General features: G+C 42.3%; 1 protein-coding gene across 2 annotated transcripts in view; it reads right to left on the bottom strand.

Annotated features, from left to right (window-relative positions):
- Positions 1–7790: 7790 nt before the first annotated feature.
- Positions 7791–25798, bottom strand: part of LOC124776956 (macrophage mannose receptor 1-like) — a 48757-nt gene continuing 30749 nt past the window's right edge. For both annotated transcript variants that reach the window (XM_047252189.1, XM_047252190.1), the window contains exons 4-6: positions 19947–20198; positions 14939–15331; positions 7791–8153 (exon numbers count right to left, since the gene is read on the bottom strand). In XM_047252189.1, coding sequence (XP_047108145.1) covers positions 7987–8153; positions 14939–15331; positions 19947–20198 — 812 coding nt within the window. In that variant the 3' untranslated portion in view covers positions 7791–7986. The remainder of the gene's footprint in view (positions 8154–14938; positions 15332–19946; positions 20199–25798) is intronic.

Here is a 25798-nt window from a genome sequence, read left to right as displayed (position 1 = left end):
AGCCCTTGGAAGTATATTTTTTGTATTTATTTATTTTTTATTTCGCAACCCACTTCTTTGGACCACGCCACACAGTAACAAGTCGACACCGGGAGAGGAGCAGAACATTTGCGTTAAACAATACATTACGGATGAAAACGCTGAACAAGTGCATTGAAATATAGCAGACAAACATATTATAAAGGCACTTTGTGTCTTCACTCGAAATTCGCAAAATAAACGTGAAACAGGACCACAAAAATAACTCTTAGTGAACAAGATTACCACTAACCTTAATTAAAACGCTTAGCGGTTAACGTCCTTTGGTTCAATGGAACATCACTAAACAATTTTAGGTGAACATTGTTGGAATGTCAACCCTATCATGGCGCTAGTTCTTAACGTATCCCAATTCTTTCATGTACAAATAAAAAACGATTTTTCGGAAATACTGGTGGAAATTATTAGTTATATTTGGGACATATATCAATTACAAAAATTGTTATTTTTCCAGAATAGCATTAGCGTCTTAAAATAATAATTTTCTATCATAATGCTCACATTGTCAAAAATAAGAGAAATGACAAGTACACATATAGTGTTTTAATTTAGTTGTAATGTATAGTGTGCTTATATGCTGTTAGACAATGTGCATTCGAAGCATTCTTCGTTACCGAAGCACATTTTACGAAATGGAACAACGTATTCTAAACACAAGAATTTACTGCACGTCAGGCACCGAGTTTAGTTTTTCTATTTACGGGTCTAGGAAATGTGACAAACATTCTTTCTGCTGTTCGTTATAGGAAGTTACATTGGAATGTGGGAAATTAAAATATGAATTTGTAAAATTAAGGGAAACAAATTTAGATGAAAATTCCATAAACTATATAAATTTTCTCTGTCAACTTTTTTGAGAAGTTAGCGCTCAAAACTACTTACTGAACGACGCACTTATAAATAACCAACACAGTTTATATTACAATTTCAACTCATCATATTTGTGAAAAGAGAGAGATAAACCCCAGGCAATAACACGCACTTTCTTCGTCCGCAAATTAAGCTAACTGGCGTTAATTACAATAACGCAATCTAGAAGCTGTTAAAGTAAGCTACCGAACTGTGCAAGTACGAAAAATTGCCTTTCGCATGATAACGTTGAGAAATACATCGACTGGGACTGGGACCATGTCTAGGCCAGCAAAGGGACGAAGGGTTCACAATGATCAGCAGACCACAAGCAGACCACATTCCAGCAATTTTGGTATGTAAAATATTGACTGAGGAAGTAGCATTACAACGAATTTATTCTTCGAGCTTTCGTAAACATAAACTTCAATGCAAGGATGGCGGTTATCGCTGAAACATCGGGTTTTCGTTATATAGGTTTCTCTCCACGCCAATTTAACGCGACAGCTCAAAATAACCGGTTTCTGAAATAAATGATTTTCGCTTTTTTATGCTGGCTTCGGTGGCCGAGCGGTTCTACGCGCTTCGGTCCGGAACCGGGTGACTGCTACGGTCGCAAGTTCGAATCCTGCCTCCGGCATGGATGTGTGTGATGTCCTTAGGTTAGTTAGGTTTAAGTAGTTCTAAGTTCTAGGGGACTGATGACCAATGTTAAGTCCCATACTGCTCAGAGCCAACTGAACCAATTTTTCACTTTTTTATTGCTACAATTTGTCGTAGTAAACACAGAAAGTGAACAAGCGTTGAAAAATTTTGACTCTGTTTCACGATACATAGAATTAAAATGCTAAATGAAATAGGGAAATGAAAGAAAACTTAGTGCGTCCTGTTCGCTGCTGCTTTTCTCGAAAAGTGATAAATGGTTGATTACTATAAAAAAAATCACCGTTATTCTCCTATTCACTCTAATGTCTTTGAACTCCGGTCAAAAATAACGATGTAATCGGCACTCATAACACTATCGGGGTATTACCTACATTGAGTGTTAAGGAGTGAAAACTGAGTTTGAAGAACTCTGCTTTTATTGTTACTTCGTTCTCCTTTTTCAAGGGCAACAAACAGCTAAAGGCATATTATGCAGACACAAGTAGCAAGTCAGCTGCTTTCTATTTTTATTGTGTACTATGAATGAATTGTTGTTAAGTTTTTGATTTATTAATGTCACGATAATTTCCTCTCTCTTTTAATATTTCCTAGAATTTGCAGACAAATCTGTAAGCTTCTAAAGCAACTGAAGCATAGCACTTTATTGCAACGCTACTTCGCGAAGTATTTCCAGGCTAGCGTTGGTCTCATCCTGCAATACAACTGATGTGCAGCAACGACAGCGATGAAGTACCGTACAGACAGGGCGAGGCGTGTCTTGCACACTGCAAGTAGACGCGTGTCTTAACACTAGAATGCCCATTCACTAGAACGCCCAATGGAGGTCAATTGACTGCTGAGGTTTTTGTCACATTTTAAAAAGCTTCATTTTACAAAATGTAACAGAATTTGGTATTTCTTGTTCTTAATAATGAATTTACTATTTTTCAGATAAAATTATAATGTGGGCACATTCTTATCTGAACCTAGTACATTTTATTTTTATGTTACACAATACAAAAATAAGTCACACCATATTAGTGTTAGGTAAAATTACTTAAATTTTCAATGCTTGTGTGTTACTCTGTATAACGATGGTGACAAACGTTATTATCTTAGGATAGCTTAGCTATTCACTGATTATACTTGTATTCTGTAACAGTGCTAGACAACTCAAGTGCACTTTTTGCTTATCCTTTCACTTGGACATGAACCACACAAAAATTTTTTACATATAAAACAACTATCTCCAGTTTTCTTATTGTCGCACAATCCAGGCTGGTAAGTTTTGCATGTAGTTCTCTTAGATGTTCCTTCCTGTCAGCAGTGGAGTCTGGGGTTGTTGAGGGCGACAATTTCTGACATATCACTAATTCTTCTACGACGTTCATTACAAAATACTATCGAGAGATGATACAACCAGTTATCAACTCGTACAACGTGTGAGCGTTGGTCACAGTCAGGTCCAGAATGTTACAGAAGACATGTACTGGTCAGCGCCTTGTTATGGTTTTGCACTATATTTGCGTGACATTTGATCTATCGCGTCTCTGTCGAATTTGTCACTCCAAAAATCAACTGTTTCTGGAGTGTTCGTTTCTGCAGCCTGATTGGCTACTGCATTGGAGTGCATGGAACTAAGAACAAGCAGATTTTTCTTACTCTTCCCTGGGTAAGATGTTATGGCAATGCCGTCACATTTATAAACAACACCTGAGTGAAGTACATCTTGTCCCTTCCTCACACGTGGTGTCATTTCCCTTCAGATCCTGTTCAATGCGCCAAAAATGCTCGTATGCCTCTTTTTCAGCTCTTTTGCCCGCTTGACAGAAAAGTTCTCCCCTTTGGCACAAAAGGTTCCTTGAGACGTAAAGTTATATGTTCATCCAGGCTAGTACCCGCAAGTATCGTTTCATTTTTCCGCAAATAAGGAAAAACCTTTAGAATATATCTAACCTTAGCGTTATGGGCAACAATACTTAATGCCGTTATTATCAGGTTTGTCACTCATGTAGTGAGTAAATGGACATCGGCGTTTCGTCGTATATAACTTCTCATTCACAGTAAGGAATTCGGCTGGTTTGTAACATGCAGTACGGTCATCTATAAACATGTACCAAACTTCAGATGCTGAACAAAATTTGTCTGCTTTTTTACGTTGTTTACGGGTAGCTATGTTGTCACATGATTCCTAAAAATCTATTTCTTGCCATGTTTGAGCAAAACAAGTAGTACCCACTCACGACTCCACAAAACTCTTAAGACTCGAGCACCATTTGCCCCTCCAGCAAACAATACAACCACAAATGCTTCCACCTCCTCCAAATTCTAGCCGGCCTCTGTGGCCGAGCGGATCTAGGCACTTCAGTCCGGAACTGCGCGACTGCTACGGTCGCAGGTTTGAATCCTGCCTCGGGCATTGGTGTGTGTCATGTCCTTAGGTTAGTTAGTTTTAAGTAGTTCTAAGTTCTAACGGACTGATGACCTCAGATGTTACGTCCCATAGTGCTCAGAGCCATTTGAACCATCCAAATTCAAGTACCACAAACTGTCGTTGAATACAATGCGTTCTTTTGTTTCAGTGCACTTTTTCAACAGACGCAACGTATTTTTGCTAATGAACAGACGAAGTGCACTGCCTGGGGACGTTTCCGTAACAGTGCGTTTTGCATACCCTGAAGGTCCAGCAGTCTCTCGAATAACATTTTGCTGACTCTTCCCTCTTCCAGAGTTTGGAGAAGTAACGCGTGTCCGTGACGTTCCATCAGTCCCAAACTTTCGTTGACCAATGTAAGCTCTCATTCGAATATTCTTTTTTACTGTAGCACCTGCAAAAATTTGGATGCTATGAGATAAAATCAACGTAAATACAATAAAAATAGTTTATAATTATAGGTAAGACAAAGAATAAACGCGTGTAATATTAATAAACCTTTATATTTGACAATTATTCTTACTGAAAAATTTTACTAGCCTCTTTTTCTCCCCCTGCGACGAGTCGCAGTACTTACATTTCGAAAAGCAAAGCCACATCTATCTACAGAAGTTACAGCATCATTGTGGTCATAAGAAACTCTGGGTTGGTCGTTATCATCACTGCTTTGTATTGAGACACTATTGAATGCACATGGGGACCATATTCATCGTCCGTTGTGCCACTTTCATTGTAATTAACCTCAAACCCTACTACTTTGGACTGTGTTGGTAATATCTGAAGAGTTTCTATAATTCCAGCTTCAGAAACTTCGCGACTACGATTTAAGCCATTATAGCTGCCAGTCAGTATGCCACTGACAAGTAGCAGACGTATAATACCAGTTATACGCAAACTGATCAGTGTTGGCTAGGAAAGGAGCCAAATAAATTGCAAATTGCATAGTCGTGAGAAGTGGTCAATAGCCCGCCACTGGGAACTAAAACATATCTGAATAAATTGTAGTTCCAAAGCAAAATTATTATGGAAAATTAAACAGGGTCTAAAACTATTAAAAGTCAGAAAATAACAGGAACGGAGTATTTTTAACACAGATGACATTTACGTCTCAAAATTAAAAAATGGTCAACTGACCTCTGCCCGGCATTGTGGAGTTAAGCCATGACACACGGCAACAGGGACAACAATGCTGCACCAGTTCTTACGCCGTGTGTTCGTTGCTCGTTTCTGTCATCGTTATCATCAAAATCGTTATCATCAAAACAGCACCGATCACTTTTCCCATTTTTTTTATATTGACACCATATTTCAAGTTACTGCAAATTTTATGAACAAATCTTTCTCCTTTTTTCAAAAATAAGGCTTTTTAGTATGAAAATTGAAGCACTACTGCTATGGCTAATTGATATTTCGTTTCTTTACTCGGTTATTACTGCCTGTTATAAAGAAATACTGAAAAACACCGCTTATTCAGAATTAAAATATGGGTTCGGTTTTAACTGGTCGTTCTTTCTCATCCCTACGTCAATGTCGATAGTGTATTACTTCCAGTGGCTTAAAAGTAGCTCATACGCATACAATCGTTAACAATATTATTATCGGCCACAGAGACCTAGTTATTGTTTCTATCGAATAGCATCCGTGACCTGTACAGTATTAGTTTTTTCCCTGTTTTTCATGATCAGAAATGGCCCAAACGATTTCAGAACTGTTATAAAGCAGAAGTTATTTTTCACAGTTTATTTTGGTTGATAGAGGTCCCCATAATGTAACCAAGAAGGAAACATTTAAAAAGATAAAATCAAACATTGACTGAGATACCTTTCTAGAAAAAATAAAGATATGTTCAGGCATTAAACTTTTCTTAATTCCTCGCGTTGGATTCACGGTAGTTTATTAACTATTTTCTGTGCTATAGTGCAAACATTTTATCATCCGTAGAATTCTCTTAAGAGATAAGGATACGTTTCATCGACCCGCACAAGTGCATTTGGCGTACACCACGCAACTATACACCTCGCAACTGCTAAACAATAATGATGTATCTCTTTATTGATGCTGCCGTTGGAGAAAATTTACAATAATATCACGAGATCGTATCAATATGTTTACTTCGGACATACAAATGTCAATACAACATCTAGAAGTAAAATAACATGTAGGAAACAGCAACAATGTTGAAAACAATTTGCTTAACATAGTGTCAATAAGATCTACAATTTTTATAAAAAGCTTTTGATAATAAAAGTCAAGCTGAAACAAAATTAATTTAATAGCCTTTTTTGTTGGCTATTAATATCTTTATAGAAATACGAAGTTTTCTATGTGTGTTCGAGAGCGAAAACTATTACTTCTTCCTGAGAAATCCACAGAATATATCATACATACAATTCGTACTTTAATATTTCGACTTATATTTTATGGAATTAAAGAGGGGCAAAGAATATTAGTAAAAATGAGGTATCTGATACAGCGGATTATACGAGGGTCGGTCAAAAAGTAATGCCTCCCATTTTTTTGCTACTTAAAGAAATTAAGTTAAGTGAAAAATTTGAATTTGGCGCCATCCCTCAAACCTTCTTCTGCAATCCACTGCAGTAGTAACTTTCTGTGTCAACAGGTGGCAGCACAGCAGAAGTTTGTAAGATGGCCGACATCGATGTTCGTTTGAGACAGCGTTGTGTGATTGAATTCTTGAATGCAGAAGGTGAAACGCCCATACGCATTCATGAAAGACTGAAGAAGGTGTATGGTGTTGTGACAGTGGATGTCAGCACTGTTAGACGATGGGTTCGTCGTTGTAAGGAAGCTGAAGGGCAAACACCGTTGACTGACGAAAAGCGGAGCGGCAGGCCGGTGAGTGCAGTGACTCCACACAACATTCAGCAAGTTGATGACATCATTCGTGGTGACCGTCGGGTGACTGCAGATGAAGTGTGTCGCATTATTTCTCTTAGTAAAGGCAGTGTGATCACGATTATTAAACAATTGGGGTACTCAAAAGTTTGTGCACGGTGGGTTCCAAGAATGTTAACCGATCAGAATAAAGAGGCAAGGAAAACAATAGCCTCCCAACACTTGCAGCGCTTCCGTTTGGAGGGAGATGAGTTTCTGAAAAAAATTGTGACCGGGGACGAAACATGGGTGCATTTTTTTGAACCCGAATCAAAGAGGCAGTCAATGGAGTGGCGTCACACAAGCTCGCCGAGGAAGAAAAAATTCAAAACTGTGCGATCGGCAGGGAAAGTTATGGCAACAGTTTTCTGGGATACAGAGGGTGTGATTCTGGTTGATTTTTTGGAGCAGGGATGCACAATAAATTCTGTTCAATACGTCACAACCCTCAACAAACTTAAAGCACGTCTTCAGCGAGTTCGCCCAACAAAATCAATGGCAGATGTTCTTCTTTTGCATGACAATGCAAGACCACACACCAATCGTCACACCTCTGACGAGATTGTCAAAATTGGATGGGAAGTTTTGCCTCATCCCCCATACAGCCCTGACCTGGCACCATCAGACTTCCATCTGTTCGGGCTACTAAAAGAAGCTCATCGTGGGATTCATTTTGAAGATGAGGAGGCCGTCAAAACATCCGTGCGTCAATGGCTTAGGAAGCAGAGCTGTGATTTTTACCGTGCTGGGATACATGCCCTTGTTCAAAGATGGACCAAAACTGTAGAGATGGGCGGAGATTACATTGAAAAATGACAAAATGATCCTCAATGTTGTGGTTTTCAACCTATGTAATTGCATTTAAATTTCCTGACAATTAAACGTAGAAAAAAAAATAGGAGGCATTACTTTTTGACTGACCCTCGTATTTTACACAGTCGTAATATGAACACTGCACGCGATACACAGAGCTAAGAACGTGCTACAGATTACTGAGATATAATTATTCTCATTTCAGCTGTACAACTGTTCCGTCCTTCACTCGGCTTCGCAGCTTTACCGAGATCGGGACGGTCCCTTCTTTTCATTGGTGATATGACCTGTGTTCTGGAAACACCAACTTATTATACGGGCGCAATCTCACAGATGAAGAGGAACTTCTTGTCACACAGTACGTCATTGTAGTAGCCTCTGCCCGTCAGAGTTAGGCAGTTCTCGGGTTTCCCACCGTCGACGTTGTTCGGCTCGTTAACGCCCCAAACCTGGAACTCCATGTCTTTTAGGTGCCTGCCTGTAAGAAGTAAACGAAGTCATAGACTGTAGTAACCACTTCAGTTACTGTACAAAGATGATATCACTAGGATGCTTCGAAAACTATTGTTATCTGCAAATTCATGAATGTACACGATACACACACAAAGTCAAGAACGGAAAGAAAGAGGAGCAGAGAAGAACTATGAGACGACACGTACATTCTCACAGTAGCTACAGTCAAGATATTACAAACATCAAACTGCAATGAAATAGCAATTAAATCATCACATTTAAAAAAGTATGGAAAACTTATTCTTAGTAATTATGAAGTATTTAATAAGACAGGTAAGAAAAGCCATCCTGATGTATAACTGCATTAGATGAACTATGGGTGCCATCAGAGTTCTTTTCCCGTATTTCTTACGTTACTCTTCTTAGTGATCTTTGCAAATACTTCAAACGTAGCTTACTGTCTACTATCAACGATGCAAGTAATAAGCTAATATTGGAGGTAATCGACATTATCATATTAAGACAGTATTAATTGCGAGTCGCGATAATGATTGATCGAAAAGCTAAATATTCCTTTTCATTCGCACAGTTACATGCGTTATTACTGAAGTTAACTTTGGTCACTGAAGGTATGTTCAATATTCTATGTAATTTATACCTCTAAATTTGTATAACCTCGATTCAGCAGTTACCTTATGGCCAACATAAGACTTATCAGTTTGTAGTATAAACAACAACAAATGTTGGTATGATATTTGTGAAATATTTTGACTAAGTTCGGCCATCTATGTCTGCTTGTGTACCAATGAATTTGACACAAGAAATAACACGGAATATTTATACTTGCTCATGAATAATCTTCAACACATACGAATTTACACAAATAATGAAATGAAAATTGTCGTTAACATGAACAATGGCCGAAATTACGTACTTAGCGTTAATTATCGACTTAACATTAATTAACTGCTTAGACTACCAAAGAGATGCTTTCCTTAGTCGAATTAGTGGCACAACATCAACGGCGTCGCAGAAAGCTTCAGATGTTCAACGAAAATAGATACTTAATAACGTATGGCACAATGTAACCAAAGGTACTCCTCCCCTGTTGAGTCATAATCGCTTTCTATATGTGAATACAATTATTACCGGTGAACTGTAGCGAAAGCCACCTACAGAGCTTGAACGATGTAGTTCATGCAAAATCAGTGTGACAACTAAAAGAATGAGCGCACTGTGGAAGAAGACGCTTGCAATATCCTTGCCGCTTCGATATATCCCGAAGAGATCACAACACGGAGAAGCTATGAAATATTTTTCAGCAGCTTACTGTAATGTGCCGTTGATATTCTCCTCTCTTTGCCATTGTCATGAGAGATGTAGAGACCCAGAGAAGACAGGGCTTATTTTGCCACAAACACACCCCATTACGGAAGGGAACCCGTTTGGAATGTCAGCAGTTTCAGACGAAGTACTACATGCTTTCACGTACGCCTTATTCAAGTTAGATGTTTACTGATACCAAAGATCAAAAATTCAAATCTACAGTTACACATATGACATCGTATGTGAGAAAAATACACAGCCTCTTTATATTGTCTTGTATGCTAGTTGTAAAGCTTTTAAAGAATCTGCGAAACTATTAGTAGGATTTACAGTCCCTGTGCTCAAACATTTGAAACATACCGACATGCAGAGACGGAAATGCGTCAGAAAATGTAGTAAGAGACTTGAGTTTTAAAAAAATCGTGTACTACTCGTGCGTGAATGATTTCGTTTCCTGCTCAGGTACACAGGGCGGTACCATTCTTTTGTAGAACATCAGTTCTACTTTCCCTGACCAGGAAATGACTGTGACAACTGTAATTCCGTTTGGGATAATAAGATGAATTAGAGATTCAGAAATTTCTTGACAAAGGAAACACTCGGATCGTAATATTTCATTGCGGATTTCCATTCCTCGCCGAATGGGCAGGACTGACCATTACAGCTCTTGATATCTCTCTATCTCTTTTTTGTGTGTGTATGTGTATGAACTTAAAAAACTGAGAGCTAGGCAGTGGACTTACGAAGAAGAACTAATTGACAAGGAATTTCATACGATGGCCATTACCTTCAAACCAAGTATAAAAACTAAAATTATCGTCAACTCGAAGATTGGCTTTAAGACGACAATGCTTTCCTAGGCGTGGTCATATTGCAGGTGGTACTCCGTTATCTTCCTCTGACCTCTGACCTGACTTACGCAGCCAGTTGTAGGAGGAAAATACAGATTAACGTAGGCTTCAAACCACGCCCTGACTGGCAATTTTCCACATTAAGATGCGATAAGTGACAAAAATCCTTGATTCACAGGATATCGAACACGAGACGTTTGCATCCGCATTCTGTTTTTTGCCACCATTCTCCTCTACATCTTTGGCATCACATACGTATTGCGTTCGTCGGCCTAGCCTGTGAGGGCTTACACTGATCAGTGACAACATTATGACCACCGACCCATTATCGATATAATTCCGTCCAGGAAATAGCAGCGTCACCCGACGAGGAATTACTGCTAGTCAGACACACGCACGGTGAATTTCCCGCAGTGTGAGTGAACATGCTGTTCTGTGTAGAGCGGGGAAGGGGCACGTTCTACCTGATGGCCCGGAGGCTGGGCACGTTCTACCTGATGGCCCGGAGGCTGGGCACGAACATTTCGGAAACTGCACGATTTTTCGACTGTTCCAGGAGTGCTGTGGTGAGTATATTCAACACATGGTGAAACCTAGGTCAAACCACGTCCAAACGTCGTGGGGCTGGGCGGTCGCCCCTCATTATAAATGTCGGACGTCGTAGGCTCGGCAGACTGGTAGAACAGGACAAACAGGACAGGCTGCGAACTGTGGAGGAACTAGCATCAGATTTTAGCGCTGGACAGAGTACGAGTGTGCCTGAACACACAGTGCACTGAATACTCCTAACTACGGGCCTCTGCAGCCGAAGACCCATGCATGTGCCAATGTTAACACCATGACATCGGCAACTACGACCGATATGGGCATATGACCATAGGCAATGCATTTTGACACAATGGCAGAGCGTTGCATGGTGTGATGAATCCTATTACCTTCTTCGTCATGACTATGGGAGGGCGTGAATCCGTCATCTTCCAGGGGAACAGCTCCTTGACACATATACTACGGAACGGAGACAAGATGGCAACGGCTCCATTATGCTATTGGGAACTTACACGTGGACATCCGTGGGTACAGTGGAGCTCATGCAAGACACCACGACGGCCAAGGAATATCGCAAAGTGGTTGGGTTGCAGACCACGTACACCCCTTAATGACGATCATGTTTCCCGAAGGCAGTGGCATTTTTGAGCAAGGTAATGTGCCATGTCACAAGACCAAGAGTGTGATGGAGTGGTTCGAGGAACACAGTGGAGAGTTCCACTTGATGTGAAGGTCATCCAGAGTGCAAGATCTGAACCCGCTCGAACACATCTGTAATGTTGTAGAACGTGTTGTCAGAGCTCATCGTCCCCCTTCTCGTAATTCACGGAATTAGGTGACTTGTGTGTGCAAATGTGGGGCTAGCTCCCTCCAGCCACCTATCAAGGTCCCATTGCTTCCGTGCAGCGACGCGTCGCCGCTGTTATCCATGACAAAGATGGACATACTGGCTATTAGTTAGGTGGTCATAATATTCTAGCATATCAGTGTACCCTTCATTGGCGTTACCTGTGCAGTTATTCCATCGGTTAAGTCCTTGTATTGCTTAGATATTACGTAATAAATAAAAGTAAAATTTCATCTTTAAAACCTAATGACTCCTAGAAACTCAGAGGTCTCCTTAAAACGGTTGAAAAATAAAAGTTTCCGAGTAAATAAAATATCATTCGAAGATTTATCTTTGAGGTTTCGCTATGAAAATAACACTATATTCCTAAACATTAAGGGGAACTTTCGTTTATTTCTTTCTTTTGCTTGTGCCGTTTTTCCCGCGGATACGCAGGGTCGGCATGGTTATTCGGATATGGCATTGTTAGTTGAAGGGATGGCCGGATGCCGCCACCCCGTACACCCCCCCCCCCCCCCCCCCCCCACCGAAACCTGGACAGCAAGCTACACCGCGATGCAGAGCGCCTCTCTTGCAGAGTCTACCACTTGAGTTTGCTAACAACTCCGTCACGCTATCACGCTTACCAAATAACCCTGTGACGAAATGCGCCGCTCTTCTTTGCATCTTTTCTATCTCCTCTGTCAACCCGACCTGGTACGGATCCCACACTGATAAGCAATACTGAAGTATAGGTCGAACGAGTGTTGATGGACTAAATTTTCTAAGGACTCTCCCAATGAATCTCAACCTGACACCCGCCTTACCAACAATTAATTTTATATGATCATTCCACTTCAAATCGTTCCGTACGCATACTCGCAGATATTTTACAGAAGTAACTGCTACCAGTGTTTGTTCCGCTATCATATAATCATACAATAAAGGATCCTTCTTTCTGTGTATTCGCAATTCAATACATTTGTCTATGTTAAAGGTCAGTTGCCACTCGGTGCACCAAGTGCCTATCCGCTGCAGACCTTCCTGCATTTCGCTGCAATTTTCTAATGCTGCAACTTCTCTGGTATGATTCTTTCCCAGAAAAGAGTTGTTTGTGTTTTGCATTTCTATCAGACTGTGTCAGACTCGTTCGGGAGCCAAGGTGTGCAAGGCAAACTTTGGACAGACTGTTCTTTTCTTCGAAACACAGTTGGAGAATTCGAACACCTCGCTTATAAATGTTGTTCCGTTGTGATTTTTTACACGACAACGTTGGCACACTACAGTCACACGTCCACTGCCTGCTCACATCTGACGGGTGGACCGTGTATTTGTTGTTCATACAGTCGTTAGTTCAAACTGCTGTAGGTACTGCGCTGACGTCACTTCTGCTACAGGAATAAAATCAATCTCGGAACTATTTGAACAGACGGTGTACAATTCCCTGATCGTAATCTGGAAGATAAACTGATCTAGACGCCGTTCATTACGAGCCATGACTGTCGAGCAAGGCAGACTGGAACGTGGTTTATCGCGCACATCGTTTTCACCGCTATAGAAGTGCCATTTTGCAATCCTCTGCTGCTTCTGCTGCTGCTGCTGCTGCTGCTACACTACACTACTGGCCATTAAAATTGCTACACCAAGAAGATATGCAGATGATAAACGGGTATTCATTGGACAAGTATATTATACTAGAACTGACATGTCATTACATTTTCACGCAATTTGGGTGCATAGATCCTGAGAAATCAGTACCCAGAACAATCACCTCTGCCCGTAATAACGGCCTTGATACGTCTGGGCATTGATTCAAACAGAGCTTGGAGGGTGTGTACAGGTACAGCTGCCCATGCAGCTTCAACACGATACCACGGTTCATCAAGAGTAGTGACTGGCGTATCGTGACGAGCGAGTTGCTCGGCCACCAATGACCAGACGTTTTCAGTTGGTGAGAGATCTGGAGAACGTGCTGGCCAGTGCAGCCATCGAACATTTTCTGTGTGCAGAAACGCCCGTACAAGACCTGCAACATGCGGTCGTGCATTATCCTGCTGAAATGTAGGGTTTCGCCGGGATCGAATGAAGGGTAGAGCCACGGGTCGTAACACATCCGAAATGTAACGTCCACTGTTCAAAGTGCCATCAATGCGAATAAGAGGTGATCAGGACGTGTAACCAATGGCACCCCATACCATCACGCCGGGTGATACGCCAGTATGACGATGACGAATACACGCCTCCAATGTGCGTTCACCGCGAGGTCGCCAAACACGGATGCGATCATCATGATGCTGTAAACAGAACCTGGATTCATCCGAAAAAATGTCGTTTTGCGATTCGTGCACCCAGGTTCGTCGTTCAGTACACTATCGCAACGGTCCTGTCTGTGATGCAGCATCAAGGGTAACCGCAGCCATGGTCTCCGAGCTGATAGTCCATGCTGCTGCAAAACGTCGTCGAACTGTTCGTGCAGATGGTTGTTGTCTTGCAAACGTCCCCATCTATTGACTAGGGGATCGAGACGTGGCTGCACGTCCGTTACAGGCATGCGGATAACACGCCTGTCATCTCATCTGCTAGTGATACGGGACTGTTTGGATCCAGCATGGCGTTCCTTATTACCCTCCTGAACCCACCGATTCCATATTCTCTTAACAGTCATTGGATCTCGACCAACGCGGGCAGTAGTGTCGCTATACGATAAACCGCAATTGCGATAGGCTACAATCCGACCCTTATGAAAGTCGGAAACGTGATGGTACGCATTTCTCCTCCTTACACGAGGCATCACAACAACGTTTCACCAGGCAACGCCGGCCAACTGCTGTTTGTGTATGAGCAATCGGTTGGAAACTTTCCTCATGTCAGCACGTTGCAGGTGTAGCCACCGGCGACAACCACGTGTGAATGCTCTGAAAAACTACTCATTTGCATATCAGAGAATCGTATTCCTGTCGGTTAAACTTCGCGCCTGTAGCACGTCATCTTCTTGTTGTAACTATTTTAATGACCAATAGTGTATGTCCCACAAGAACAAAACCAGCGACCAGATTAGTCCTGCACCGACATAATCTGGCTCGGACAATCAACGTCGACGCTAAACGTAGGAGGCATCGATTCGGGGTGACCTCTATGCGACAGAGGTTTTCATTTTAACATTTGGAGATGTAGATATCAAGAAACGAACAGTGTACGATGTGTGTTTATGGCAATAACTCCGATGCGACAACTTTAACGGACACTGAATGTGGTGCTTACCTGTTTTGGTGACGAAGTCGCCTTCAACAGCTTCATCCGTGAAGCCTATGAAGTAGCCATCATACTTCGGCTCGACGAGTCTCAGCAACGCCTCACCGCGGCGCCACGTGTCAGTGACAGCGAGCGTCGCGTTCTCTGAGTGACACACCTCTGCTGCGTCCGCATATACTCTTTTATCCGTGTGCACCTTGTAGAAGCGCCCTGCGTCCGCCGACCATGTGTAGCCATCGGGAAGGCCCACCGAAAGCCGGCGCTCACACAAGAAAGGCGCTGGATTCTCGCAATTCACGTCGTTCAGCAGTCCGTCGTTGCGGACGTCGACGCAGTCTTCTTCTATACCATTACCGTTGTTGGGCTCATTAGGCTGCCATGGCAGGTACGGCACTGGACGACCTGGTAAAGTACAGGGGGTTCAATAAGAAACAGGATTAGGTTAACTATATCGTAAACGGATCGGCACGTACTGCATTAGAACCAGCCAAACTTGGGCACAGTGTAGAGCAAAAAAATAATAACGGTAAAGCGCACATATGGGAAAGTAGCTCATTAAAACTGTAAGTAGAGTCCGTTTTGCAGACAACGCGAAGTAAACATATACATATTGTTTGAAAAATATCGTATTATCGCCTTGAGTTTCAGTAGTTTCAGTAGTCTGGCCATCATCGGGTGCATAAGAATATTCACAGCATCATGTTAGTCAAAATATAATCATACACTACTGGCCGTTAAAATTGCTACACCACGAAGATGCCGTGCTACAGGCGCGAAATTTAACCGACAGGAAGAAGATACTGTGATATGCAATTGGTTAGCTTTTCAGAGCATTCGCACAAGTTTGGCGCCGGTGGAGACACTTTCAACGTGCTGACATGAGGAAAGTTTCCAACTGATTTCTCATAAACAAACAGCAGCTGACTTGCGTTGCCTGGTGAAACGTTGTTGCGGTGCCACGTGTAAAGAGGAGAAATGCGTACTATCACGATTCCGACTTTGTTAAAGGACGCATTGTAGCCTACCGCGATTGCGGTTTATCGTATCGCGACATTGTTGCTCGCGTTGGTCGAGATCCAATGACCGTTAGCAGAATATGGAATCCGTGAGTTCAGGAGGGTAATACGGAACGCCGTGCTGGATCCCAACGGCCTCGAATCACTAGCAGTCGACATGACAGGCATCTTATCCGCATGGCTGTAACGGATCGATCCCCGAGGCAACAGATGGGACGTTTGCAACATAACAACCGTCTGCATGAACAGTTCGACGACGTTTGCAGCAGAATGGACTATCAGCTCGGAGATCATGGCTGCAGTTACCCTTGACGCTGCATCACAGACAGGACCGGCTGCGATGGTGTACTCAACGACGAACCTGGGTGCACGATTGGCAAAATGTCATCTTTTCGGATGAATCCAGGTTCTCAAAATATCCACGGGTGTGCTGCCGGTCTATAGTGTCCAACGGGCACAATATTTCGGCGATCAAACATGTCGCCATCATCAGGTGAACTGACGGACTGAGCTCCTGTGAACGTGCCGGCACGGAGATCCGTACGCTATGGCTGCTCAGAGGGAACTGGGTTCGGTCGCGGCGGCGGCCGATTTAAATACCCTCCGCCCGCGGCGTGCTCCCTCTGCCGTCCGCGCCCCACGCCACGGTTGCGCGGTGGAACAGATTGCGAGCAAACGTATAGTTGTGCCGACCACGGCGGACAGAGCCATCACACCGACGTCATCTCAGACGTCGTCGCAATCTGTTCCACCGCGCGACCGTGGCGCGGGGCGCGGACGGCGGAGGGAGCGCGCCGCGGGCGGAGGGTATTTAAATCGGCCGCCGCCGCGACCGAACCCAGTTCCCTCTGAGCAGCCATAGCGTACGGATCTCCGTACCGGCACGTTCACAGGAGCTCAGTCCGTCAGTTCACCTGATGATGGCGACATGTTTGATCGCCGAAATATTGTGCCCGTTGGACACTATAGACCGGCAGCACACCCGTGGATATTTTGATTATCAAATACGCCGGGAGAAACTCAAGAATCACAATCCAGGTTCTGTTTACAGCATCATGATGATCGCATCCGTGTTTGGCGACCTCGCGGTGAACGCACATTGGAGGCGTGTATTCGTCATCGCCATACTCGCGTATCACCCGGCGTGATGGTATGGTGTGCCATTGGTTACACGTCTCGGTCACCTCTTGTTCGCACTGACGACACTTTGAACAGTGGACGTTACATTTCGGATGTGTTACGACCCGTGGCTCTACCCCTTATTCGATCCCAACGAAACCCTACATTTCAGCAGGATAATGCACGACTGCATGTTGTAGGTCCTGTACGGGCCTTTCTGTATACAGAAAATGTTCGATTGCTGCCCTGGCCAGCACAATCTCCAGTTCTCTCACCAATTAAAAACGTCTGGTCAATGGTGGCCGAGTAACTGGCTCGTCACGATACGCCAGTCACTACTCTTGATGAACTGTGGTATCGTGTTGAAGCTGCATGTGCAGCTGTTCCTGTACACTACCTCCAAGCTCTGTTTGAATCAATGCCCAGACATATCAAGGCCGTGACTACGGCCAGAGGTGGTTGTAATGGGTACTGATTTCTCAGGATCTATGAACCCAAATTGCGTAAAAATGTAATCATATGTCAGTTCTAGTATAATATATTTGTCTAATGAGTACCCTTTTATCATCAGCATTTCTTCTTGGTGTAGCAATTTTAATAGGCAGTAGTGTATATAAATACATCGGATTACAGTTTTGAGATGAATGAGTACACTACCGAGCACAGCTTTCATAGATTGACGACGTATTTTATGTTATCATGTAATGATAGCGTAAAATTCACCGTTTCATCACCTGACAACAACGAATTCATATTTCGCCTAACATGGTGCTGTGAATACTTGTATGAACCTGATGATGATTAGACTACTGAAACTGACCGTGAAAATAAATTATTTATTCAGTAGATCAAGGCTATAATAAGACGTTTTTCAAATACATAAGAGCTGCGGGGCACCAGTTGCTGAAACTGTATTGAGATACATTTACAATGACAGGAATAACGAGTACTGGGACATTTACCATTTGTCTTACAGAAAAAAAATCATTTGGAAAGGAACTCTCTATTCTAAGCCCGGATAAAATTGTGAAAAAATTATAAGGTTTTAATGTACCTTCATTGATGAGGTTGTAAGAAATGAAGCACATGCTCATATTAGACGAAGATGTGCCCGGAAAAAAGTCGTTTCCTTTTCAGTGGTACCATGCCGACATTCCTCTGAAGTGGTTTTGGGCGAGCGAAGAAAAACCCGTATCGAGGTGGTGGTACGAGGATTTGAACCCTGACCCTCCCGAACACCAGCCTCTTGTCTTAGGCAGTGGGCCATCTCGCCCGCAAAAAAACCGTATGAATTATGATCTCTATAGTATGGTTAAGAACAAAAGCCGTTATATTTGTGTTATTTCCCGAAAGGTGTTCGATATGCAGGATGAACATTAATAAAACCGACAAACTGCAGGGATGGATCCCTGGCTAGAAATAACGAATAAATGGCCCATGAACATGTGTCCGGAAGTGCATCGTTGCCACGGTAAATGGCGCTGACGAATGACAGTTCTTCTGATCACGAGCCGTGTGTTTTTTGCGTGCTCCAGGCTCAGTTATTGACGCAGCGTATTGTAGGCAGCCACATCTGGTAAAGGTTGCTTCGTCGGTAAAGAGGGCTGTCGACAGAAATCCCATTATTGTGACAGAAATCCGATATTGCCGGCCGGAGTGGCCGTGCGGTTCTAGGCGCTACAGTCTGGAGCCGAACGACCACTACGGTCGCAGGTTCGAATCCTGCCTCGGGCATGGATGTGTGTGATGTCCTTATGTTAGTTAGGTTTAATTAGTTCTAAGTTCTAGGTGACTGATGACCTCAGAAGTTAAGTCGCATAGTGCTCAGAGCCATTTGAAACATTTTGAAATCCGATGCTGATGATCCTTGCTCTCATTGCAGATGATAGGTATTGTAGCGGTTGTGATGCAGGATACAGATCATCGTACTTTGGCTCACACTGTGCTGGCGGGCCACTTGCCTGGAACTTGTACTAGTGTTCGTCTCAATATGCTATAGAACCCAATGCTCCATATCTTGTGTACGTATAGTCCTCCCTGGGCGTTTGTCTGTCGGAAAAGAATCATATTCACAAAAACGCCCAAAAAGGGCTTGAAATGTTGTGTGATTTTGTTGGTGTCTGTGAGGGTACCTGCTTGGCCGTACACAAACACCCTTTCGACTTGTTCCTGACATGAATATCGGACTATTCTGCTGCTTACAGTACACCGCGTTAGTCACACAGCCAGCAACACACAGGGAACACGCGGTACTTGGTTAGAGGAACTGTCATTCATTAGCTCCACTTACCGTGGCAACGACGTATGTTCACAGGATCTTTTTTCCTCCAGTTCCTGTCGGCTCTATTAATGTTCAACCTCTACTCTTTCTGAGCTACCCGTATTCAGGAATCTGATAACATCTTTTCAAATCCCAGAAACATTTTCTACACTAGCGAATGGCAAATGGAAATGATCGTGTGGCATTGTTAGCCGGGAGGCCCCATTCGGGGGACTTCGGTCGCCGTATTGCAAGTACATCTTAGGTGAGTCCGCATCGGCGACTTGCGAGTCAATGATGATGAAAATGATAATGAAGGACACACAACACCCAGTCGCCTACCGGGAATCGAACGCGGGCCTCCTGCGTGGTGGACGGTAACGCTACCGCTACGCTACGGAGGCGGACATTGTAATTCATGTGATGTGACAATCAATTTTGACATGTTACTGAAGTGATCTGCACGGTTAAAAATGTATTGCAGAGTGACTCAGAAATAAACACAAGAAAATATGAATTTACACCGAGGGAAGCAATGGTCGGATTTTAAGCTAAATGAGTAATTATTGTTTTTAAACATCAAACAAGCCAAATATAGAAATTAAACTATAAGTGATATTACCATCCATTCCTACGAATACGCCCTCGCTCACTCGATCTGAGATTCCAACGTAGGCGTACCATATCCCCTTCTCTTTGGGGAAGATCTGCTTCAGGCCGTCATAGGCGTAGCGGTCCGGTGGCACCGCCAGCTGCGCCCCCTCGTCTTCGCAGAACTTCTTGGCGGCCGCCCACGGTTTGAAGGTGCGGTACAGCCTGATGAGCCCGTAGCCCGGCACGTAGTTGTAGCCCGGTGGGATCTCCAGCACCTCGGCTGCAACAACACGTTCACCCTACTGCACAGAGGTTTACTTTGTTACGGAGAAACTGTCTTATTTGAGGCTGCGAAACGATCAATATTCCACGGGTCTCCTAGTTACCGGATAATTAGCTTTTGAAGGATCCCTACAGCTGAACAAATGGACATTTAACTGGATGAATATTGAGTACGCCACTTAAGTACCTCCTACAAGTCTCGGGATTGCTGCCGCATGACGTCGACTTCTTGCCACGGTATTTCGGTTAACAATAATTCAGCCATCTTCAGGTGAGTGTTTTGCAGTGCCACAAACTTGGCAAGAAGTCGACGTCATGCGGCAGCAATCCCCAATATTCTTTACTCTGGAAATGTTTCAAGAATCGCAGATTCGCACCTATCTGTGAAGCATTGCTAGCACAAGCTGATCATTTTAGTACCCCCATAAATCCAGGGATAGACTCATATCTGGAGAACATAGAGATAGGATATTTCAAAAATTTTGCATAATGATCGTTAAACTAATGGGGAGGTGTACTGTAGACCTGGTTAACGGGAAACTGTAATTCCCATGGACTGCAGAACTGAAAACGTCAACGGATAAGCGCCTATTTCATTGTTCACTCTGAGTGTAGCTACAGAGTAAAGTTACTGCATACAGAAATGTTTCGAAATTCTGTCGTTTTAAATCGATCTCGGTAAGTAATGCGTAACGGTGATGCAAAGCACTTAATGAGGAAGCGATGTCATATGTTTGCGGACCACTGTGGCTTGTTGTTAAGGTGAACGCACGGCTACAAGTCGGCTGCAGCGACTGAAAATCAACCATCAACTAGAAACAAAAGGTAACGTAACGATTTGCGACTCGCTATGGCCACCTGGAAGAAGCCGACGACAACACTGCAAAGAAGTAAGGGCAGTGGTATCGCTTGCGAGGAATTGGGCTTGAGATGACGTAAGCCGTACTAACTTAACGTTTGCTGAAGACGTACAAGCTCACATCTACCGGCTTACTTGGTAGTTTCGCAGACAAGTTCACAACTGATTACATCACAGCTCCTATAACTGAGGTATCTTATTTCCTTTGCAACGAACTTCTCAGGGTTCTACCACCCCTGATGTTACATTAAATACCGTTACAGTGAGTCCAAAACGTATTCGTCTACCTGCATATCTTTAAGAAAACAAAGTCTGTGTAACGTGAAAAGATATGTATACAAAATCTCAAGAGCCGTCACGTAAGAGGTAACTCGGTAAGTCATTTTTGTTGAAAAGTAAGGAAAGAAAATCATCCAAATCGACAGCAAGGTTAACAAAATAGGAAATATAACTCAACAGCTAGTTCATAAACTATTCGTACACCATCTAAATATGCCGAAATTCTGCGCGGACTGATTAAAACATAACTCTTACCCACGGCACACATTAGAGTCAACCGTGCGCGGCCCCACTCTATCGCCTGTTGTGGTTCTGAATGGCGCCGATACAGTGCAATTAGCGCCATGGGCCGTAAGCGTAATGAGACAAAGCTGATCGAAAGAAAACTTATTCTGCGATTACATAATGAGTGCAAATCTTCTTACGAGATTGCTAAAGCAGTCGGTAGACCTAGATCGACGGTTTAGTCGATAATAGATCGATTTTGTGCAACAAAATCATTAAGAAACCAACTACGTACCCGACGTCCTCACACTTTCACTGATGCATACTCAGACGACTACAGGCAGTAATAGCTGCAAAGGGGAACCCCACTAAAGATTAATTTTTGTAATTGAAATCATATTTTCAGATTGTAAATTAAGAAAAATATGAGTGGACGAATACTTTTTGAAGTAGCCCTTGAATAAACTCTCCATTTTGTCAAATGTGTTATCGCTATGGATGTATTTATTTCTTTGTCCATCAATAACAATGACATACCACGGTTTGTTGCATATGACTGGATGTTCATATTTTATGTTCCCTTCCTTTCACGTGACAAATACTTAGTTTTTTTAAAAAAAAATTACAACTAGACGAATACTTTTTGGACTCACTGTATGTGGTGAGTCCTCTTAACACTGTGTAGTGACTTTGTCATTCGGAAAATTGTTCTTTTATTACTATTAGCATTTCTTTATTTCTATAAATGAGGCGTTCGGTCGTAAAACATGGTAACCAACAAAATGAAAACTTACGGGAAATCGGCTGTTAAGTTTTGAGGAAAATATCAAATAGTTTGCTCTAACAAAACTCACATAATTATGTTGCGCAGATATTCTATGTGTACTGAAAAGTAAAATTCGTCTTAGCTGCTCCTCATAACATTTGGTTTGCGAATATAAGAACTAAAATCAGAGGAAAGATGCCCGTAGATACCTTATTTTTCATTCACGTATGAGACATTGCTACCTTGTTATCTACCAGATACCATGTTTTACAACAACTGACGTTAAATGTTGCTTCTGTTACTTGGCAGTTACCACATAGATGGAACCTTACCAAGATGTTTACAGTGCAGTGGTGTAACATGATAATCACATTGGAAATAAAATAAAGTAGCCAAAAGTTGCATTACCAATTGTTTTATTAGTAGTTTTTAGGTACAATAATTTTACATTTAATGCCCAGGAACTAAGCTCGTGTAATATCCGTGATATGCCTTTGGAATATACTTGAACAGGCTGAGGACATCGCGCAATTTTTCCTTATTGACTGGTATTGGTGTGTTATACAGCAGTGGAAGGGGTGCGTTAAATTTCCCCAGAAAATCTTCTATAAGAGGACGACCTTTCAGCTTCAATGATATTTCTTCACCAGATCCGAAATATGATGTATAAACAGTCAGAGAATCTGGGTCTTTGCGGACCAACAGAAGTTTGACAGACGCAGAAATTACATTCTTGGGTGCTCTAAACAATGCCTTCAGTGAAGAAACTTGAAAGAAATCTCCCTGCTGCATTCTGAACACATTACAGGTAGGTGAGCGTTGGGCGTTTTTCAAGATCTGTCCCCATTCCTACGGGCAGTACATATACTGAATGTGATGCCTCACATACTGCTCTAGTCGACCGAAATCTCTATCTGATAGCAACATAGTATGTCCAACTACTGGAAAAACATGTTCAACACGTTTTACACGGCCACTTGCCAATAATTTAAGCCAGAGAGCGACTATTGTCCAGTTTTTATTTTGACCACAGCAGTTATCTGCTATTACTATCAATTTCTTGCACTGTATGACATTCACGGTGAAGTGTTTCAATATGCAACTTGCAATTTCATCACTTCCTTTCCTAGCAGTAGCCTCGTCCCAGTAATGAAGGTACCCACGTTATTGGAGCTATCATGAATGGTGAGGTTGTAGCAAAACAATTTTCTTTTGTAAAATGCAGGTCCAGTGGATAATTTTGGAATGGGCAACGCCTGTTGGAGATCAAATGTTAGAACAAGGGCTTCTTTGTCCTCTGGGGCAACTTGGCAAAAATGTTTGGCCGGTAGCAGCATGTAGGTGGTGTCTCTCGATTTTGTGTCCAATTTCTTGGACTTTAACGTCATTTTTATCGTTTTCGGCTTGTTGCAGTTCAATTCTCATTGAGTCGAAGTCCTTACATGTGTCTGTCTTAGGAGAGTTGAATCCTATATTACATTCTTCCGTAAATATTCTTCTGAACTTGTCTGATGATACAGGACTGCTACCACTTTCTGAACAGAACTGAGTATATTCTTCAAAACAACGTTTAACTGTGTATTCCATAGACATAAACATCTTATAAGGATTTTTGCGCCTGGTGTAGTGACTTTCGTATTTGGGAAGTTTTGATATAAAAGTATGCAAATTTTTTATATCGTCTTCTGAATACTTTTTCTTGTGGTGCCCATGTGCACCTCTTTTATCTGATGGTGGAGTATGAGCGCCATTGTTTTTTTTAAAACCAAAATTTCGACTCTCCCCCTACTTTTTTGCAGTCCGTGGATGTTGAGGAAAGCAGTTTTACATACTTCTACTTTTTGCCCTTCAACCAAGATATTGTAAGTAAAGGTAAATTTTCTTCGAGAGGGACTTCCACTCTTTTTCGTACTTCATGCAGTTTTTTTAACATCTGTTAGACCAAATAGATAAGCGTTTTGGATGTTGCAGTTTCCCATTCTATTGAACTCTTCAAACACCGAGTTTCATTCGTCAGCATCAATCTTCGAAAAACATTTTTTTATTACAAAGGCAATCTGGGCCTGCTTCTCGAGGTGCTTGTGGATTTCCTTTTCCTCGATAAGACAAATAGCTTTTACCTAAATTACTTAATTTTTAATTTTTTTTCCTGTTGGTTTACCCCACGTTTCCTTTTTCTACCTTATTTGTTTGATTTTTCCTGATCATCTACAGTTTCCCTTTGTTCAAGAGGTACCGACGATCCTGCATAACGGACTCTGTTAGGCGGATTAGATTTTCCAGAAGCAGTAGGTGACCTTACATCTGCATTGTTTTCATCATGACTGTTGGTTGTAGACCTACTGGTACATGGTTCCGATTCACAATCCTGGTTGATATTGCGTGCGGTCGATTTCTGAAACAAAACAAGGAATACTTGTATCGAAAAGCTCATTACCCTATTTTCAAAAAAAAAAAAAAAAAAAAAAAGAGCAAGGGATAATAATAAAAATCTCGTGTGTCTCCCGATTCTGTTGCTAGTCTATCAACTTGAAGCCACTTGGGAGGTTCCCGTATCCCCAACCTGCAAGAGAAGGGATCTACAGCTCATCGCGGAAGGCGATCCGCGGCTGTATCTGGCGTAATTCGTATCTTATTGGAAACAATCGGTCCGAAGATTAACTGAAAACGCTTCGTCATCCGACCAGGATTCAATCTCGTGACCTTTGGCTTGGTAGACAAGCGTTTAAGTCGCTACACTACAGGACGTAAGGTAAAGGTGTTGTGTTTACGTTTCAGGTAAACATTTCTTCTGAAGAGCTGAGTTACACCATGACAATAGAAAAAATCCTGAGTGATTTAAGCTGGTGGGTGTAAAACATGGTAAGTCTAGTAGATACCATGGTCACCTTCACACATATTTATAATTTGCGAGTCAAAATGAAACCTATTTCGGTTATTTCTATATAATGCATTGTGTTTGTGTTTAACGAAGTTTGGTTACACGTACTCAGTTCGTATTTGATGAAAGGAACGTTCAGAATTTCCGTTTTTGAAAAGTTTCAATACGGAACAGGCAGTAAAACTTGGTAAGTGCAGTACATACCGTCTTTTACTTCAAACAGATTAAGAAATAAAGGCATCTGTTGTTACCTTTCTAAGGTGTAATTTGCATCCGATTTGTTTGCACTCATAAACAGGATAATTGTCTGGGCTTTCATCTTCGTCATTACAGGAAGAACTGAAGTCAGAATTATTGTTAGCGCTCGAAACTTTCGATTCAAGTTCCTCATCACTATGGAACAGACTGTGTCGGGCCGCCATGTTTGTTACTTACAATGTTTTACCTGCAGTCAGCTGTCACTTACCATAACATAATACCAACATAATTTCTTACAACGTACACATCTCCCACAGATTCCTTCACCAGCCTATGAAATCAGCTGTAAGGAGTCCGACGTTGCCAAAAACGCCAATTGGCAAAAAATTG

Source organism: Schistocerca piceifrons, chromosome 2, assembly GCF_021461385.2.
Source record: "Schistocerca piceifrons isolate TAMUIC-IGC-003096 chromosome 2, iqSchPice1.1, whole genome shotgun sequence".
Classification (NCBI taxonomy): domain Eukaryota; kingdom Metazoa; phylum Arthropoda; class Insecta; order Orthoptera; family Acrididae; genus Schistocerca; species Schistocerca piceifrons.
Note: the sequence above shows the minus strand (reverse complement) of the source record. Positions and strands in the feature narration are given on the sequence as shown.